The sequence below is a fragment of the Suillus plorans genome (assembly GCF_016647745.1).
Source record: "Suillus plorans strain S12 chromosome Unknown HD556scaffold_13, whole genome shotgun sequence".
NCBI lineage: Eukaryota > Fungi > Basidiomycota > Agaricomycetes > Boletales > Suillaceae > Suillus > Suillus plorans.
Genome location: NW_024537397.1, coordinates 38,960 through 58,031, shown reverse-complemented (window position 1 = coordinate 58,031; position 19,072 = coordinate 38,960). Strand labels below are relative to the sequence as shown.

At 47.1% G+C, this 19,072-nt stretch overlaps 8 protein-coding genes across 8 annotated transcripts; 6 read left to right on the top strand and 2 right to left on the bottom strand.

Moving 5' to 3' along the window:
* Nucleotides 1-74: 74 nt before the first annotated feature.
* HD556DRAFT_1350382 (RAI1 like PD-XK nuclease-domain-containing protein) lies at nt 75-2,152 on the top strand. Its single transcript, XM_041302352.1, has 7 exons — nt 75-600; nt 665-775; nt 825-1,063; nt 1,112-1,199; nt 1,252-1,297; nt 1,347-1,719; nt 1,777-2,152. The coding sequence occupies exons 1-6, from the start codon at nt 218-220 to the stop codon at nt 1,701-1,703; spliced, it is 1,224 nt and encodes a 407-aa protein (XP_041163117.1). The 5' UTR covers nt 75-217; the 3' UTR covers nt 1,704-1,719; nt 1,777-2,152.
* Nucleotides 2,153-2,337: 185 nt separating this feature from the next.
* HD556DRAFT_1440137 (uncharacterized protein) lies at nt 2,338-4,239 on the top strand (the record flags this gene model as incomplete). Its single annotated transcript, XM_041306070.1, has 3 exons — nt 2,338-2,493; nt 2,542-2,634; nt 2,695-4,239. The coding sequence occupies 3 exons, from the start codon at nt 2,338-2,340 to the stop codon at nt 4,237-4,239; spliced, it is 1,794 nt and encodes a 597-aa protein (XP_041163116.1).
* A 1,194-nt stretch (nt 4,240-5,433) lies between these two features.
* On the top strand, nt 5,434-6,100 carry HD556DRAFT_1305899 (uncharacterized protein; the record flags this gene model as incomplete). The annotated part of the gene is made up of 2 exons (XM_041299843.1): nt 5,434-6,033; nt 6,068-6,100. The coding sequence occupies 2 exons, from the start codon at nt 5,434-5,436 to the stop codon at nt 6,098-6,100; spliced, it is 633 nt and encodes a 210-aa protein (XP_041163115.1).
* Nucleotides 6,101-7,739: 1,639 nt separating this feature from the next.
* On the top strand, nt 7,740-8,696 carry HD556DRAFT_1440135 (uncharacterized protein; the record flags this gene model as incomplete). The annotated part of the gene is made up of 2 exons (XM_041306069.1): nt 7,740-7,949; nt 8,493-8,696. The coding sequence occupies 2 exons, from the start codon at nt 7,740-7,742 to the stop codon at nt 8,694-8,696; spliced, it is 414 nt and encodes a 137-aa protein (XP_041163114.1).
* Nucleotides 8,697-10,915: 2,219 nt separating this feature from the next.
* HD556DRAFT_1440134 (uncharacterized protein) lies at nt 10,916-12,634 on the top strand (the record flags this gene model as incomplete). Its single annotated transcript, XM_041306068.1, has 12 exons — nt 10,916-10,988; nt 11,039-11,071; nt 11,122-11,141; nt 11,195-11,209; nt 11,270-11,308; nt 11,377-11,405; nt 11,464-11,477; nt 11,728-11,787; nt 11,846-11,980; nt 12,032-12,269; nt 12,327-12,375; nt 12,431-12,634. The coding sequence occupies 12 exons, from the start codon at nt 10,916-10,918 to the stop codon at nt 12,632-12,634; spliced, it is 909 nt and encodes a 302-aa protein (XP_041163113.1).
* Nucleotides 12,635-13,385: 751 nt separating this feature from the next.
* HD556DRAFT_1461584 (MM3350-like domain-containing protein) lies at nt 13,386-15,659 on the bottom strand (the record flags this gene model as incomplete). The annotated part of the gene is made up of 15 exons (XM_041308263.1): nt 13,386-13,593; nt 13,645-13,669; nt 13,725-14,099; nt 14,142-14,214; nt 14,268-14,343; nt 14,393-14,480; nt 14,528-14,556; nt 14,693-14,756; nt 14,814-14,924; nt 14,976-15,046; nt 15,103-15,186; nt 15,233-15,261; nt 15,315-15,339; nt 15,394-15,458; nt 15,512-15,659. The coding sequence occupies 15 exons, from the start codon at nt 15,657-15,659 to the stop codon at nt 13,537-13,539; spliced, it is 1,320 nt and encodes a 439-aa protein (XP_041163112.1). The 3' UTR covers nt 13,386-13,536.
* A 477-nt stretch (nt 15,660-16,136) lies between these two features.
* HD556DRAFT_1232490 (uncharacterized protein) lies at nt 16,137-16,479 on the top strand (the record flags this gene model as incomplete). Its single annotated transcript, XM_041297512.1, has 3 exons — nt 16,137-16,190; nt 16,244-16,305; nt 16,359-16,479. The coding sequence occupies 3 exons, from the start codon at nt 16,137-16,139 to the stop codon at nt 16,477-16,479; spliced, it is 237 nt and encodes a 78-aa protein (XP_041163111.1).
* Nucleotides 16,480-18,715: 2,236 nt separating this feature from the next.
* Nucleotides 18,716-19,029, bottom strand: HD556DRAFT_1350337 (uncharacterized protein; the record flags this gene model as incomplete). Its single annotated transcript, XM_041302351.1, has 1 exon — nt 18,716-19,029. The coding sequence occupies exon 1, from the start codon at nt 19,019-19,021 to the stop codon at nt 18,716-18,718; it is 306 nt and encodes a 101-aa protein (XP_041163110.1). The 5' UTR covers nt 19,022-19,029.
* Nucleotides 19,030-19,072: the final 43 nt, after the last annotated feature.

Here is a 19,072-nt window from a genome sequence, read left to right as displayed (position 1 = left end):
ATATGAGCCATTTGATGAGCCTAACTTGCGTGATGATTAGGGCAAAATGCACCTTACACCTGTTGCTGCCAAATGAGAATGTTTATGCTTGCCAGTGGGCACGACTCGGAGCTGGCCTGTTAAGCTCAGTTGTTTGGCAAAAGCTTCTGAAATAAACAAACTACCTGCCGCATCCTTGACCACCACCTACAACCAGTAAGTACTAATAACAAATATAATGGGTCTTAAGCGGTCTGCAGAGGATGATCTCTCACCAACCGGGAAGGTGGCTAGAGCCAAAGTCGAAGGCGATGATGCTCTTGCCTTCCCAAGCCTTTCACATCCAGTTTCACATTCACCCGCGTTTCAGCGCCCTAGTCAACTTATCACGTTTTCGTATTCACCCTCTCGCGTTCTACAATTTGACGACTCTGCATTGCGCTATTTCGTCAATCCACCGCATGGTGCAGATCTCAATCACGGCTACAAAAATTGGACACGGCGTCCAGAAGAACGTGGACGCATTGATGGTTTGTTGAGCGCGTGGTCACGGTTCAAGACAACCCTCAATGGGCAAAATCCCGAGATTGGAGTGATAAGCTGGAGAGGGGTTATCACCAAGTGAGATGTCATCTCATTCACTGTATGATGCTTGTTTACCTGAGGAATGCTTTTGGTGAGGGAGAATATTGACAGCACCTTACGAAGAGCGAGATGCTTGGGAGCTTAACGTGATGTGTGTTGATGGTACTATGTACTTTGAGGAGCATCTCTCAGATGCAAGACTAAAGGAAAAGTGAAGCCTTTCCCCGTCTTACATGCGTGTCTTGCTCATGTCGAGGAAGGAACGACATGGAACCTCGGCACCGACTCCAATCTTACTATGGATATTCATTTGAATCGTATTGCACATCATCAACTCCGAACGAACGTAATCAACATGCCTCTGGTTCCTCCTCTGGTTCCTCGGGCGCTGTTGGCTGGGGCGGCGATGTTGATACCAATGTTCAGTGGTGCAGTGTTGTTAAGACCAAGTTGGGTGATACACGGATCATCATTGGTGGAGAAGTAGACTGCGTTCGAGGTATGTGTCAATTTGCATCAATAGATAGGAGACGTTATTTGGTTACAGGAGGATATACCGGAAATACTGACAACTTCGTGGAACTCAAAACTTCACTATCAATACGTGGCGCACAAGACGAAGCCAGGTTTGAAAAGTAAGTATCATCTGCGTTTCAGACGCCTATAGTTCCTCAGACTATGCGACAGAAAGCTTTTGAAGTTCTATTTCCAGTCATTTTTGCTAGGAGTTCCGGTATGCATAATGACACTGAAACAGGACCTCTAATCACATCGCATTATAGGAGATCTTTGTTGGGTTTAGGAAGCCCTCAGGACACTTGACGACTACGCAAGTCTTTCAGACTGTACAGATACCTCGTCTGGTTCGGGGAAAGCCTGGCGCGTGGGATCCCAATATCTGTCTAGCATGGGGAGACCAATTTATAACTTTCCTCACGAACACCGTCAGAGGAGGCTCAAGGGATAATGTCTGGCGTATCAAATTCACGCCAAAGATAGGGGTCTCTGTTGTTTTGCTAGACGATGTGAACGTCAGGGACGTCGAAGGAGGGGAACGCCGCGTGGGATTTCTTCCAAGATGGTATTGGGAAGAAATAAATGGTGGCGTCGCGTACGACTCAGAAGTTAACAAGGAGTGAAGGAGCATTGTCCAAGGTAGGAATGGTCGTAGTGCCTTTTGTCGGAAGATATAAACTAAATGGGTCTTCATAGATCATATGCTCATCTGATCGAGGCTCATAACTGTCAGCTGGGCTAACCAACTATTCTCGCGAGATGTCTTTTAGACTCACGTGAACTCCGGTTATCTTGCCGTCGACCTATTTGTATCCTGTTATCTCAATCTCATGCCGTGCAACCGGCCGATCCCCACCGATCGAACATAACCCACTTAAACCAACCATATGGTTTCTATTCAACTCACTACACGCTCCCGACCAACGTAAAGGAAAGTGTAGATAAAAACGTTGACTTTTTCGTTGAAACGCGATAAATATTTCTCTGTGAACTCTGAACCATTATTAGCTATTTGCGGGTAAAAACAGGCACAAACCGGCGGGTGCGGATAAATCGACCCGTGGGAATTCGGATGAATAAGACTAGCGCGTCGTCGCGCGTGCCCCATTCCTTAACGCGCTCCCCGACGTCCCACACAGCGACCAGTTTCCTCTCTTGGTCCCCAGGTCCTACATCTGACAGACAAACGCTGTCACTGTGATATATTGTGCTTTATTCTGTATATAATCACTAGAAACTCCCAGCGACGCGCTCCTTATGGTGACTCCGTCGTCTTCGGTGACCTCAGCGTCCCCGCCAACGACCTACCTACAGCCCTACAGCCCTTCTACATCGATGGATGTGGATCCAATAGAGAAGGAGGATAGGCTGAAAGCTATCCAGAAAGTCATGGCGAGTACGGAGCTTTCGATGGTGAGTTATTTCATTCCAGACTGAGCACTTCGCGGGACGCGTTGGCAGGCGGCCATTCGCGCCAACGATATAGAAGGGCATTCAGAGTATCGTTTATTCTGTACTGCTCGTATACCGGATCCCCCGCTGAGATTGCTGTGTGTGGGGCGCGGTCATGATATAATAAGAGAATACTAACATACTCCTCTCTTCCTCTCCTAGGTGACGCGCAATCTTCGCGCCCGTCTCTCGTATGCCTCATACAAGGCCACCCATAATATCCCTCATGTCAAACTGATCGACCTCGAGGCGAAAACCCGTGCCCTGGCTGCTGCTCCACCGCGCCTGATCGGCACCAAGCGCAAGGCCACCACCGGCAATAACTATTACAACAATCCCGCCACACAAGGCACAGTCGCAAGGCGTGGAGCTATGGCTCCTCCCGCCGTATCTGCGACTTCTGCCCTATCCGTTCCTCGTTCCCACTATCCCACGACTGTGACAGGTTCCAGTCCCAACGCGACTCAGAGCCTGTTTACCACCCTTCTCGGACCTCCTCCATCGAAACAAGCTCGAACAGTTCGCAACTCAACAGATCCTCCTGTCCAGGCAGCCGCCCGCTCGACTGCCGGATCTCGGTCCCGAGGATCGGACCGTGCCTCTGCCGTACGCAGCATAGCAGAGAGCACCCGTGCACAGTCCCGTAGCCGCAAGGAGGATACCACTCGGTCCAAACCCAAACGGGGCGACAAGGGCAAGCAGAAGGCGTCCGTGGCGGACTCGGCGGATGTAGAGAGGCAGGCTGTGGCCACTTTGACATCGCTTTTCCAGTCGCGTCCTTCCGTGGCTAGCGTGTCATCTCCGCGGTCCACGCTCTCTACCGCGTCTGACGCGAGCTCATTCCAGTCTTTGTCGCAATATGCACAAAGTTCTGCTCGCACAACGACAGCAGCAACTTCGCTGCTGCCATCAACCGAGTCATCATTTAGCATGCCTCGGGCAGCTACCCCACCCCGTAACTCGGGTGACAACATCTACTCCACACCTCACACAAATGACGAGGAGGCTGCTAACCTCATGCTTTATCTACATACATCGCCGTCGCCCGCACGCCCTACAACCACCCGGGACAGGGATACCCAAGATTTTGCAGCCTACAGAGCCCTTGGAAGCGGTTCAGCATCTCTCCTTACTAAGGGAAAGATCCTTTTTCCAGGCCAGGATACTAGAAGCTCGCTGAGATCAGAATGCAGCCTTACCTCAGAGACTTTACCTTCTAGCCAAGATAGTACGCAATCTTTGAGCCAGCCATTGCGATTGGATGTCGCTTCCCCTGGATCTCTCGCGCCTGCGCCATCTTTAGAGCAAACGATTATTCCACCTACTCCAACTTTGAGTGCTGAATCCTCATCACTGTTACCATCTCCACCTTCACCTTCTAGGCGCAGTGATACTTCGAACGGTTATTCGGGTTCGCCATCAAGCAGCCTTCACGCCCCACCCACTCCGGGGAATGTCCCATTCAATCTCAATGACTTTATCAATGTTTCTCCCTCCCCTGCCTTTACAGCCGCGCCGCGTGCAGCAGTATCTCTCAAATCTGGTCCGAGTGCTAACCTGCGTGCGGATGTCGGCAGAAAGCTTTTTGAAGAAGAGCAGCAGCGGCACCACTACCAGGGCACTCATGGCACCGTCAGCGGTTTCACCGACATCCATCATGACAGAGGCGGCGTCCTCGGTGCTAGTATCGACCTCGCAAGCACTTGATTTATCTTTCCTATCTCCATCTGCTGGCTCCTTCACGTCTAACACAATTTCCATGTCGCATTCTTTTTCATCAATCATGCGGAATCCCTGTTGTATCAACATGAAGAACAGACTCCCTTGTATCTACCACTCGACCCGGCTGGACGACGGCGCTGCAAATTATCCACTTGTTGTCGGTTTTTGATATTATCCGCAAGGCATGGATTCATCAGTATTGGGTATCATGATTCAACATTGGCAAATTGTCATTGCTATCTATTTTTACAGTCCTCATTTTCTCATTTACGGTTGGATCATGACCTTCTGTTGAATTTACGTCCATAATGATTTCTTATCTGTTGTTCACTAGCCCTGCCGGAGAAGCATCATCAACTCCTTGTCACTTTTGTGAATCAAGCCAGTCATCCGCTGGATGCACCTATATATTTCATCGTCCATCTCCATCTTTTGGTTGTTTCTCCTATCCCGTTCATCCCTGTTCTCCTATCTGCCATGGTAATTTATTAACACGGCCAAACCTCTTGTTTGTTTTACCATGTTTCTTTATCGCCATGTGCTAATACTAGTACTGTCTGCATCGCAAATACATAACGTTTCTTGACTCGTACAAACCATCTCACACCTTTTAAACAGAAATACAATGTCCACATGTCAACAAACATTCTCCTCGGGAGATTATTGGTTTCAGGCGTGTCTGTGTGTTGTATAGAATGAACATATCCGCCATCACACCTCGACTGAAATCGAGAGTTCTTCGAGTGAGTGTTTAAGCATGTAGAGTCTATCTCATCACGTCCATTCAAGTGCTACAGTTAATTTTGCCACAGTTGAGGACGTGCTTCGAAAACCATCATAAAGCGAGGTTGTGCAGCATGCCCAAGGGGGATTTTCGCCGTCAAGTGCGCAAAGGTATGGTTCAGCGTAGGTACACCGGTTCATGTATTGACTATGATCTTAGACAAGCACTGCAAAACAACTGTGGGTTTTGGTGAGAGTCCACTAATGGTCGTCGCACTGCTCTAACATATTGCATCCCTACTAGTTGGATTACCACATTGTTAGCTGTGGCCTTTTGTCCATAATTCGCTGTTCCACAATTTGGACAACCACAAGTGCAACGCGCCACTTCAACTTCTTTTGTTCTGCACCTTATATAAGGCTGGAGAGACTTGCCATTGCCTCCCTATAACGAAGATGCCTTCTTATCTTTCCAAGTTGTTCAAAGCCGCGACGACGAATGTCTCCTCTCCGAGTCATCATCATGACTGTCGCTCTAACGACTCGGAGACCACTACAGCTCCAGAAATCGAGACTTCCGTCGTCAGACAACAACCCGAACCATTCAAACTCGTCCGTCCACCGAAGCAGTCCCACATCAATCCGATCATAGGTCGTCCTTATATCCAGTACTATGGATATGCAATCCCCAACGACTTGCTAATCCGTTTCGCGGAGAAAGAATGTCCAGAAGTGTTGCCCGAACGCGATCACAGATGCTACGAGCGTGACGCCATGTTGCGGGCACGCGAGTTCATCTCAGCTCGATCGGGCGTCTGGTCGTTCGATTTCAAATTTTGTTTCAATCCCAAGGATGGCGAGGTGCCTCCTCTGTGGTTCGAAGCGTTCATGGCTAAATACTTCAAATCCGGCGATGACGAGATTAGGGCCGTTCAAATTGACACCGTTCCGGTGTTAACTGTGTGTTCTGAGCAAGACGACTCGTTCAAAGAGCGTCCGACACAAGAACAGATGGATATCATGACACAGTTGATCGGGTATGCACCACGATGGTGGGTGTGTTGTGATTATGATTGAATGTGCATGGTAGTGGGTTGTAATGAGATATATTATTGAGTATTGAGCTTTTTTTGAATTGCGTACTGTAGCAGTTACATACACCAGATCTCAGGTATCATTCTAATACATGTGATTGAACAAGATATGGATTCTGCTGATGGCCTGACGGCGGTCCACGTTTGAATATCAGCTCATAGCTTGACCCGTGACCCGTCCTTGATCATTAATGCTCTGGAAGAGTTTAATGAAATCACGAAATAAATCGTACAGATTTCACGCCAAAGCGGTGGGCTGGCATTATTTAATGATTAGAGAAGTTAGTCAAAGCCAAAGTTCGATAGCCTCGAGATCAGAGTCTTCGTAGTACAACTGGCGCCGCTGGCCTCTTGTGCTTGTGAGGTAAGGGTCTTCGACATGGGCCACCTTATGAGTTCGATTATGGCGGACAATGTTCAACTCTGTACCACAATTAATCAGAAGAGTGAGATGATCAGATAGGCTAGATAAGGCGTACACTGTAAGGCTGGTTACAAGTTCGACGGGGAATGATGGGCAGTTAATTCACTAAAGACACGAAAAGTAAGGACATGCTTTTATATCTAAGTCAGTGCCTATAGCGGTACAAAGGAAACTTCATAGCCAGCAGAGTTTTTTTGTGTGCGCAAACCAAGTTCCAACAGGAAACCAATTCAAATCGCAACAAGGGATTTTCCATAGCCGGCGGTAAAGGGAATTCCGTAGCCAGCGGAGTGGCACTCCTTACAAAAGCTACGCAGGATAATCACGAGGAGAATGAGAGCAACCATGATCGATGGTGGGAAGTTGTTCTTTATGGAGGAGGGCTTGGTTAGAGTTCGATTATGGCCGGATGGCGGACGATGTACAACTCTGTACCATAAGAGTGAAATGATTAGATAGGCTTCGATTAGACACAAATAAGGGAAGGTGAGCCCTACAGGTACTTGTAGAGAGGATCCGGGAATCATTAATCATTAATCAGATCCCCGTTTGTGCACCTCAGATTCTAGGGCTCAGCCCAGCTGAGTTTACCTGTCAAACTTCGACATTTTTAAAAGGTCCACAACTCTGCCGAGAGCATGCCGATGTCGCTACGATGTAATGCGTGAATTCAAGCTTCAAGCTCACTGGCAAGTATGGTATCGTAACGGTGCTTGCGCACCAGTACCCGACTCCTGATTCCGGCCTGCTCGTTCTCAAAATGACATGCACAGCAACGTGTCATCGTATTTCAAGTTGAGGATATATATTGACGTGCTTTGAAGTCTGTAGTGTCTCACAAATAAAGGACCAGGCTGAAGATGACATTGAATGAGCCAAGGACCAACCTATTCAACTGCTTCAAGAATTTCCTTATCGCAGTGAAACCGAAAAAAACAAACAGATGTAGAACTGCCGTCGCGCAGATTTGGATGTCCGAGAGCGGTGAGATCCATGTAAGAAGACTCAGCGCTCAGCTACTGACAAAAGTATGATGGTGAGTATTTGCCGAAAACTGTAGAGCACTCAGCAGATGAGAATAAAGTTAAGATTCTGCACAAGTGCACAGCTTTGCACATCGGCTGACGCATGGCAATTCGTTTGTGTTCGACAAAGCCCTCCTCCACTAACGTGGGAGTCGGGGAACCAACACAGGCTGCAGCGCTGAACTTCAAGCACATCTCGCAGGGCAAGCCCAACTCCTCATGAGACTCGCGGCTGTGCTGGACGACAATGATGAGCTTGCCAACGATGATGACCTTGATGACGATTATCTGTCTGATTCTGATGCATTGCTCATGGCAGCTGAATATATATATCAGCTCACGTTCCCGCTATTCAAACAAAACTTACTTGGGCCGCTAGCGATGGTTTCTCCTATACCGAACAACTTGCATCATGATCAACAGGACGGAGTGCGCATTATTTGTGGGTGTTGATAGATGCCGTGTATCTGCCGAACATTAAGCGATAACTCAGCTGGGCTGAGCCCGCGAACTGAGCCCTAGATGCCCGAGTACACCGTTCGATGACGGCGTTGCGTAAGGACCAAGGCACCAGGTACAATGTTCACTTTTTCCAGAGTGGTCCTAGTAGTAAGTTCTGCCAACATGCTAAATGGCCTCAAGCGTTTGTTTTGCGCCGGCCAATTAGCCAGAATTTGTAGGGATTTTTTTCTTGCTGGCTAAAACTTTCCTTAGACTCTGGCTGGTCTGGCCTGGACTATCGGTCCTCACAAGAAATTCGGACTCGGACTTACACATAAATCACGGAAAATAAATTGAACCATGGTCAACGGTTCTGGATGTCGATATTGAACGTTGACTGGTAGCGTTATAGTTCCGCGCGTGCTAGCTTTCTTTGTGTCTCTTGCTTCCAACTTGTTATCGTTCCAAAGCTTGTGGTGAGCCGACCTGTTGCTGACATCTGCTTCTACTGACTGCCCATCATTTCTGTAGAATTCGAAGTCTATGGGAGCTCAGATACTCTATAGCGCATATCATATTTTATTTGGCGTGCAGATGTCTATTCTGGGACCACGCCTCATCCTTAGCGTTCGAGAACATCACGCTGAGCTTGTAGCCGACTTCGACGACGAAACTGGCATGAGTTCGATTGTCTTCCAGGAGCGTGTACATGTACCAACTAGCAGTACTGTGTAGGGACATACTTGCCGAGTGGTCTGCAGGGAGGACACATTTGGTCGAGGATCAGTCGTGGTATTTATCATTGTGGGTTCGATTATGGCCGGATGGCGGACAATGTACAACTCTGTACCACAATTAATCAGAAGAGTGAGATGATCAGATAGGCTTCGATTAGACACATACAAGGGAAGGCAAGCCACTTGTAGAGAGGATCCAGGAATCAGATCTTGCATCTCCGTGACTCTCGGATACTGTGCCAGTGGAGTTCACCCTCCATTTGCGTGGGTTCTACCGTGAACCAGGGTACCAGGCACAACGTTCAATTTTTCCAGACCGGTTCCCAAGTTCTGCCAACAACTGAGTACTGATCGATGATCGATCGATCCTTTGTCCCCACAAAGCATAAACCATGCCAAGACGCTATGGCCTCCAAAAAAGGTTTCGACATATGCTCCGGCTCCAACGATTGCGATGACTTACACACTCTCATACACGCCTCGATTGCGAAAGATATTCAATATACAAATAGCCTCTCACCTGTAAGGCAATTTGCACGCTCTAGATCACTGCAGATGCTCAGCGCAATGGTCCACAGATGACCGCCTGATATTGCACAAACATCCGCAGACGAGTCAACGCGTCCAATAAGTAAGCAACTAAATCAGAATGCGAACTAAACCTGCAGCAATCTCACAGCAAGTAGTGTCATTACAATGCTTAAAACGGCCACCCGAGATCACGCATTTGCCATGGACAGCAGTAAATCATTTTGCGTAGTTCAGTCAACAAACAAGACTTACCGAATTCTAAACCGTGCGAAAGACACGCCCTTGTAAGCAGTGTAACTTCAGGCGAAGGACTGAGACGGATACCCGAATGAAACGACCCAAAAAAGATGTCATGGATGACAGACTCAGAGCGTTGACGAGACGACAAAACTGCCCTGCCGAGGGATGTTGACTGACATGAATCAAACATATCAGACTGAACAGACTGAATATGATCGAAGTCACCACTAAAGATACACGAAGTGTCTAGCAGGACAAAGCGACGTGAGCAGATACCCAAGAAACTTTTTAAAAAAGGAAGGATAACCTCGCAAGGCATGATCACCAGACGTAGAACATGAATAGGGTTCAACAGTGAGTGTGTCTCCTGCCTCCCCGACGGCACGTCGTGCGGCAATCCAATTCATGCCAACGGCAGCATCAAAGGCCAAACTCCACGAGATCTCGAACTCAACATCAGTCGTGAGAGGACGGCCGCAGTGAGAAGCAGTGAGAGTTTCTGAGAACTGCGAACCTGTGTCAGAATGACCGAGCAAGCGGGTTGTTGAAGAAGAGACAAGAGAAAAATGGGAATCAACGTCAAAGACGATGGATACAGGTAGACAACCGAGCTAGCTAAAGAAAGAGGAGCATGAGATAGGGCGCGACAGTCATCGTACGGGCGATACCGTGTAGGGTCGCCAAAATCTGGCGAATCTACCACAAAACGGTCACCAAAGTATAAGACCCACTACTAAGATGACCGTCGGCAGAGTCTGCGGTACGATTATGTCAGCCAATATCGAGTGGTCCTAAAAAGGTAAGTAGGAGTTTATTATCTGTAGACAGCAGGGCGGCTGATAATCCCCCTTACAGATTTAAGGGCGGGCATTACCCTCAAACGGTGACGAAATGACACCCGGCATCGCGGCACATCTTGATAGGCCTGCGGGAAGTAGTCTGCGCCGGGAAGTCATCTAATATTTTAATACCTTGGCTCTATTTAATTTTCGCATCGCAATGCTTTTTACTTCAACCAATCAAGACTCAAGAGCCGCCTGGACTCGGAGGTGAAGCCCATCAATATTCATCACCAATTTTACCTATAAAAGCGCTGAACGTTGACTCAGAAACGTCTGGCAGTGACTGTTGGAAAAAAGTTTTCAGCCTTGCGATACCATGTAAGTAATACCTTTGAAGGGCCAACTTGGCACATGTCACGATAATATCTTAACCGGCATTAAAAGGCCATTGTAAGGGACCTTTTGACGGTCTTACGTTGAACTTTAGATGCCTTCTAAGGTCTTATAGGGCACTGTAGGGCGCTCATCAAACTTCCAATGGGCCGACGGCATTGTAAAGTGACTGGCCCTTGGGTTTTTTCCGACACATAGCAGCACCGGAACACTAGCCTGAGATCATTATAATCCCCAGTATCTCCCACTCATTCACACACAACCCTCGAACATGGCCATAGTTTCCAATGATCCTAGTTGGTGGCCAACAATCACTTTGGGTATTCTTTATAGCTATTGGATGGGTTCGTCATATCAGGATGTCTCGACCTAACATTGACTTGCGGTTTCGCAGTTGCCGCAGGCCTTGTGGTGCTATACGATTGGGGTGAGCAGGACAGTGTTCGAAAACTGCTGATATCCTCATGACATTTCCAGTACTGACATTCGGACAAGAGGTAGGTCGGTGCTATTTGTCGTGGCAGCCAACTCGTTAAGAATTGTATCATAGATTGAACTGATCTGGGTGAGTGGCAGAGTCCCATATCAGGGGAAACGACAGGAGATTATAATGAATTCGCGACAGAGGAAACGCTGGACTCTCATGACTGTGCTGTACATCGTTGTGCGTACCTCGTGTTATACTATGGCGTGATTGACAGTCGTGCTGATCCCAAAATATTAATGTTCTAGATACGCTATATCGGAATACTATATTCTGTGTATGTTATGGTAGCCAACAAATTAGTGCTATGCTAATAGAATATCTCTCGTCATCAGTATCATCGTTCTAGGTATGTCTCATATGTGCTGTGTTCAATTATTCTAACCAGTGGCACACAGCAAGCATGCCATCGGTATCGCTGATGGATGCAGTGAGTATTCGGCTACCCCCTCATCATGATCCCCGTCCAATGAATACATTAATTTGTAGGGGTGAGTGAGATTCTGACCATTGAACTTGGCTTAACGTAGTGATGATTCAATAGGTGTGAGTCCGAGTATTTGATCCTAGTACGAGGATGATCGCTAATAGTGTTTAAGGCGATATCATGATCTACGCAATACATGGGGCGAATTTGGTCGTAGCTACCATGTTGGGCGGTATGTCACCCAGTTGCAATACCTCTGTGATATTGACTTAACCGAAACACGATGCAAGTCATCATGATTGCTCGCTTACATGCTATGTATCGGAGATCTAGAAGGATGCTCATCTTCCTTGTTATCATCTTCCTGATTGTTTCCATCATCTGCGGAGCAATCACAGCAATAGTAATCAAGGTTACAGTGCCAGGTAAGCTTTATTTGTTGACTTGAAGAACACAGCTTATCGGACAAACGTCAGAGGAGCTGATACTCTCTGGCGTATATATATGCTATTTTGGGTCTGAGGGAATTGTCCAGCTTTGGGTCTCTATAGTTTGGGCGTGCTACATTTCTTGGGAGTGCCTCGCATTATGTCTTTCAGTCTGGGTCGCTATAAAACACTTCCGTGACCTGCGACGATTCGGCTCATCAACAGGATCGACCATCGGGGATTATTCCAGAGTGCTGATACAGTCTCACGTGCTTTATTTTACGAGGTGAGCTTGTAATGTGAATGTGGTTATCTTTTCCTGCTCAAGTTCCGCACGTCCTAGCTTTGTTTGTGTCTCTTGCCTCCAACTTGTTATCGTTCCAAAGCTTGTGGTGCGCCGACCTGTTGCTGACATCTGCTTCTACTGACTGCCCATCATTTCTGTAGAATTCGAAGTCCATGGGAATTCAGATACTCTTTAGTGCAAACCAAATTTTATTTGGCGTGCAGTTGTTTATTCTGGGACCACGCCTCATCCTTAGCGTTCGAGAACATCACGCTGAGCTCGTAGCCGACTTCGACGAAGAAACTAGCATGAATTCGATTGTCTTCCAGGAGCGTGTACATGTATCAACTAGCAGTACTGTGTAGGGACATACTTGCCGAGTGGTCTGCAGGGAGGACACATTTGGTCGAGGATCAGTCGTGGTATTTATTTCAGTTATGGTGTTTCAAAGTATATTTAAGACAGACAAACCCATTTCTTCTTGCCGATACTAGAAGTCAGTGAACCGCCCACCCACATTTGCACCAAGTAGCAAGCTAAAATTATCCGAAATGTCTAGCAACCAACCAGTCCTTGATGCCCACTGCCCAGACACCCGATTTTACTAGTTTTCGGATGTGATGTATTGATGCCGACAATCTCGAAACGTGGTAGGTAAGATATTGATTCCCGTGATCTGGTGCTGACAATCTGATGATTTCTAAGGTCAAGGATTGGGGGCGATATCAAGGGTGGCGTGGAGTTGGAGATATTATGATATACTACTACATGGGATTAAACGAGATGTGGATTCTGCTGATGCTGAAGGCGATCCATGTTTGAAATTTGAACGGTCAACACCAACTAGTAGCTCAACCTGTCCCTGATCGTCAATATCCTGGAACATTTTAATGAAATCATATATTTCACGACGGAGCGGTGGGCTGGTATTGTTTAGGTATCCAAGACGGTAGTCATATCACGCGAGTACTTGAGTGGGCGACATGTCTGATTGTGAAATCAGTTGCTTTTGAAATCCAGTAAATCGTTTATCTTGGTATAGCCGCAAGTGGCAGCCCTGATAGTTTCAAGGACGTCGAGCAGATGCAGTAACCAGGTGCTTATACAGCTGCAGGATGGAACGTGATGGACACAGTGGCGACCGACTTGGAGCTGGGCCACGGCTATTCGTGCTTACATTGCATGGAAATAAGATACGGTAAACATAGATTATACTTTGTTTCATGTAGGAATGATATACCAGCATTGGAGATGATATGGGATGGTATCATTTTTTGAGGTACTTGCGAGAGCACTGCTTTTTGTGTACATCTTTCCAGTGTACCTTGATAGCACACTCGTCAGCAACAAGATTTGCAAAATGTCTCAATCATACCTTCTGGTGCTCTGCAGAACAATACCTAGACGACATCCTGTTTAGCATCATATCACCCCAGTTTATTCAGAAATGCTTACAAAATGGCCCTGCAACCACTGCACGTCTTAAGATCCTGGCCACCAGGCTTTCCACAAGCAGCACAAGCCGACTGACTTCTTTTATCCTTCGTACTGGACGTTGTCTCCTGCCAATATCCATGGCTCTCGTGGTCCCATTCGCGCTGAATGCTCTGGCCTTTCTTGAGTTTGCCCGTCCTGGAATCATGTGCGCTGGGGTTGATAGGCATGGTGAACGCCTTCATGCCCGCCCTGACTGAGTTGGGCGAACTCAGTGCTGCGGAGAGTCGCTCGTTAGCCTGGTCGATGTCAAAGGCGTCAACATCGAACAGAGAAGGAGGTTTGCCGAAGCCTTTGTAATTTGGGCAATCAAGAATTTCTCGTCTTTTCTTAACCCTGGAGAGATGTTCAGCACTGAAATCGAATCAAAGGGAAAACCTAGTACTGCTCAGTGAATCAGTGTCGTAGGCCTTGAGAAAGTTTTGGTATTGGTACGACCCTCTCATATTTTCTGGATGATAGTTTGAAAAGTGGAACATTGTGTACATTAGAAAAGTAGCTCACCACCTGGGCACATGCCCTTGCCATCGAGTATCTGAACACGTCCATACGACTCCTCGACGGGAAAAATTCTCTCGACCTGATCGACATAAAATCAGTCCGATATCGGGCAAGATATTCGATCGTACCTCGATTTCGTGGTGCCACTTGTCCCCATAGTCATACAAGTGCGCAAACGTATCGCCCACTTTTGAAAACAGGTGGGCGAGCATATACCTAAGTGTCATCAGAATTAATGTGACACGGGGAGATTATGCTCTTACTTGTCATCCGGAAGGTAAACATATCCAACCTAGGGTCGAGATGTCAGACGCTCCAATCATATTCCCTAGGTTTACGTGCCTGGTTGATATGCATTATGTCTGTTGCGTTGGCGTCCTATGTATGTAATTAGAGATGGACTATGATGTAAAAGTGGCTCAGTTTACCTCAGGACCAAATACAGCGCCGTCTCTGATATCCGTGAACGTGTAGCAGTGGAGGTTTCGTACCCTACACACAAAACAATGGCGTCAGTGTGTAAATAGAATCGGGACATCAAATGAGTACCAGTTTAGAATGGGCGAAAGGACCTTGTCCTGGAACACGCCTATCTTCATACCAGCTGAGAGGCGCACCCGGCGCCATATGCGAGGGTCGCCATTAGCATCTTGCAAGAACCTTTGAAAGAACATGTCAGAGTGTGCGGCATCATTAATACAAGGAACATACTTCAAGTGTATCTTGATCACAATATCCTTCTTGTCAAGGTCTGCGAGATCAAGTTTGCTGAGCTGCTCGCGCTGCGACGACAATAATAAGTCAGGAAAAGAACAAAATCGCCTCAAAGCGTACCTACCTTACGATCCTTTAGAACATCCATGAATTGATTTTCAGGCCAGGGTGTTCCACCGCGGTTGTCGTAGGAGAATTGGTGGGTCATCTGAACCCAAATAAACAAGACGATCAAACCATCTCTACAAACTTACTGTTCTATACATCATTTGGATTCCATCGACTAGTTTGAAGAGTCAGGAAATACAATCTACTAGACTCAGAGTAATTGCTTACAGTCCCAGATATTATCTTCGTTGTACTGTACAGTGTACACGTCAATTAACTGATTCGGAAGGATTGGTAGGCGACACACCGGAAATATACCCCAAGTCTGAATCTGTCCATGGGGCCCCGGTTTTGGCTTGAATGTACGAGGATCTTGAAAAAGTAGGACATCTAGGACTCGTCCTCAAAAGAGTCGAACCACTTACCCTCAAAAAAAGTCTCTGGCATGCCTTCGCCATTATCTCCAGAGAGAAACTTCACAAATTTGGGTTTTCGTGTGGGGCGCGTCGTAGAGCGAGGAGGAATATCCTCACCGGTCAACGAAAGTGTTGAAAAGAGTTTTGTAAAATCCATGGTTGCTGCTCAACAGACATAGTAGCATGTGCAAGGTTGATAGCGGAATACATAACGCCCAAAAAGGCATATCACTTACGCCGCATCGGAGACGCACAAACTTTAAACTACCTTCTTGAATCTTGACCGGTCACCCAACTTGAAGGCGACCGCCCTCTGGGCCAGTCTTCCATGACACATATAATGCACAGGCTGTGCATAAATTTGACCTCAACTCACGATATTCTAGGGTTGGACTTCATCGATGCATCGATCATCTGTAGAGTGACGTGGTCACTTCTTGATAAATGTAAGTTATTATGATTCACACTAATTTAATGCGGGGACTAACATGAATTGCACAAACAAACAAACATGGGACAAAGTTCAACAAATAGCACTACCAGATAAAAGGACTACAGCTAGCCCGTCTTTCATCAGTGCACCACCCACCTTGCATCTCCCATTATCAGTACGTATACTTCTTACACGTTCAAGATGTCTAGCAACGGAAAAGACTACACGTACACTGGTCATGGTACCAACGACCAAGTAAGCGCCCGTTTTGCGAATTAGGGGTAGTGATTAACAAACACTTTTCGTAGGGCAATCACTACTGCTCGCGCGACTACGGCAGCAGCGGTACTGGACACCACTATTCTAACAAGTAAGTTCTCATCATGAATGATTCTTGATTGGTGGTACTGATTATATTGACAGCGACGGGAGTTATTACTACAACAACCCGAACGGGTCCACTTACTACAACAGTGGCACAGGATACTCGCAGTACACTGCCCCCAACGGATCCACTCATAAATCCAACGGTTCCTCGAAGTGATTCTAGGTGATTTGCCTATTTAAATGGCATAAAAATCGGCTTCTGACGTGGTTTATCAGGTTCTTGAGCAAATTCAGAATTCCTTGTATCTACGTTTCTTTGTTCTTACTATTTTGTCAGTAATGGTGAATGCATGAGTATTACTTGATACGTTGATGGACGTGCCTGAATCATCACTGCCTGTTGAGCTTCGTTCTCAGTCGAAGCACTCTGGGTCACGTTGAGCTCAGGTGCTATTGTTCAGCTGATGAAGTTGCTTCTAGTCTCATTTACCTACCGCATTGATGATCATAGGGCCTCACTATAACTTAGACCCGCATGAAACCGCGTTCTACTCCAGTTTAATCTTCAAGTCTGCTTCTCAGCCTCGCAAGTTGAGATGATGGCAACCGGCGGATCTCAACCCGGTCAATTGTAGGTAGGACCTTTTTGGGGAAAATGCGGTATACTAATAACGTTATGGCTGCAGATAAGACATGTCTCACTAACACCAAGCCCATGCTAAGGGGTGCGCAGTTCAAACACCCTGGCCAAAGCACTTCTCTCCCGAAAGTGCCACTCCTTAAAATATGAATGTCACTCTCGTACGTACTCATGCTTTTATATTTTACATACACAATCACTCCTCGTTGGACATCTCATACACGTTCACTTTGATTCAGCGTCTCAATCAGTGTATTAATTCCCCTCCCCTTGAATCATTTAGCTCAGTCTTTTAATTCAAGACCGAGTCCCTTTCTTGTTCCTAGTCCGAACCTTCATTCATAAGACCATTCCCGATCTCAACAAAGTCACCCTCCTAATACAACTCATACTCTCAGCTCCCACTATGACGGACCGCGACTACATCATTACTGGGCACAGCACCAACCAGGAGGGAGGCGCCCAGTGTTCTTCGGTATGGGTAATCACTGGTGCACGCGCGATTGTAGGAGCCGTAGTACTGGTCACCATTACTCTAACCTGTTAGGTTTGTCCGTCTCGCTGCGTTGAACAATTTGTTCCTCACTCGTTTGCCTTCAGAGATGGCTAGTTTTACTAACAGAACCCTATACTTCAACAAACGGAGCGGGGAAAGCAACTTTCACAACCCCGAATGGCCATGTCATCACCCCCAGAAGTGATTCAAGGGTTTTAAACGGCTGGCCACGTCAAGTATGCATGTGGTCTTGAGTAAATCTCCATGTGACATGCATAACCTTGCCAGACGACGTTTCAAAGCTCCTTTCCTTTTCTATCGTCTCTTTACGATGTGGTTGCAGTCTTATTGAGGCAGATCGGCAGTGGGAGTACATGAATTTCCAGTTGGTTCCAAGACCGCGGACATTGTCACATCGCGCTTGCCTCCGCGGAGTCGGAATCATCCGTCGATCCTGCACTAAATACAGACTGCATCATGGGGATCATTCCGTGTATATCAATAATTTTGACATTGACAACATTGAACATCGTGACATGCGTGTAGTGTAACATGTGGATATCTGAAGATCTCGTGGCGCATCATGTCAGCAGCGTTCCTGTACCCCCCGACCGAGCTTTCATGCTTCTATCATTCAGTACACTCAGATCGATCGCTGAAATGGAAGAGCACCTCTTGCAGTCTCGTAATTTTGGCGCTGCGATAGGCAGTGCTTGCGAGCAGTGTCACTCCGCAAACCGGACAAGCCACTCATCGGAGACCGGGTGTCTGAGTCGTGTTCGGAAAGTTGAGTGTAATCCAGACACATGTTGAAATTAGGATCATTCCGAATAATAATTAGAATGCTGTAGAAACTTTGAGTGAAAAACAAGAGCGTTGTCGAGCAGTGGAGGACTTTGTGAGTGCTACGTTGTAGTACGAAGCAAGAAGGGTGAGAAAAACACGAGAGGCTGTGCCGTAGTGGACTGTCCGGGTGCACCTGATCCCCTTTCTTGTTTCACCACAACGAGGCTTGTTTTTTCAGTTCTTGTTCCAATACCTCGACACCAGCCCCTTCATCTTCAATGTCGCGCACACCTACTTCAATGTCGGCTGAAGACACCAATTTTCTTCTACTTTTACTGATGTAAAACGTACACAAGTCGAATGACATGAGGCCTAAGCCCGAGGCCTTCTATCAACGTTGCAGTAATTTATTCAGGAGTCTGGCCGAGGGGTCAGGAAAATTTGTATAAAAGTGAGCACATCCATCAACTCCGCAACGAACTGTATATCGTGCGATCAAGCACTGTGCCAACGCGAAAGAGATAAGACTCACTATTGTGGTATGCTCAGTTTGCCAAACTCATCTGGACTTTCAAGGTTCCTCGCAGTATGTGGAAGAATTTCCGGACTTCTATTGGTACAAGGCGCAAAGGTGAGTCGTGGGGTTGAATTTTGGATGCAAAGCGAACGACTCATACTCACAGTAGGCCCACAGAACATGTCATCGCAGCATATGAGGCCTGTCGGGCTGGTCGTGCCACAAGCCTGGCCTATAATCGCACACTTTGCGGCAGTGACAGACGTAGATCTTGTCAAAGCTGCGACGACTGCGACGACTCGGAGGAATGAGAAATGCATGGCTCGTGCTAGGTTATATGGGATGAACAGTGGCTCTGATTCTGCTAGTGG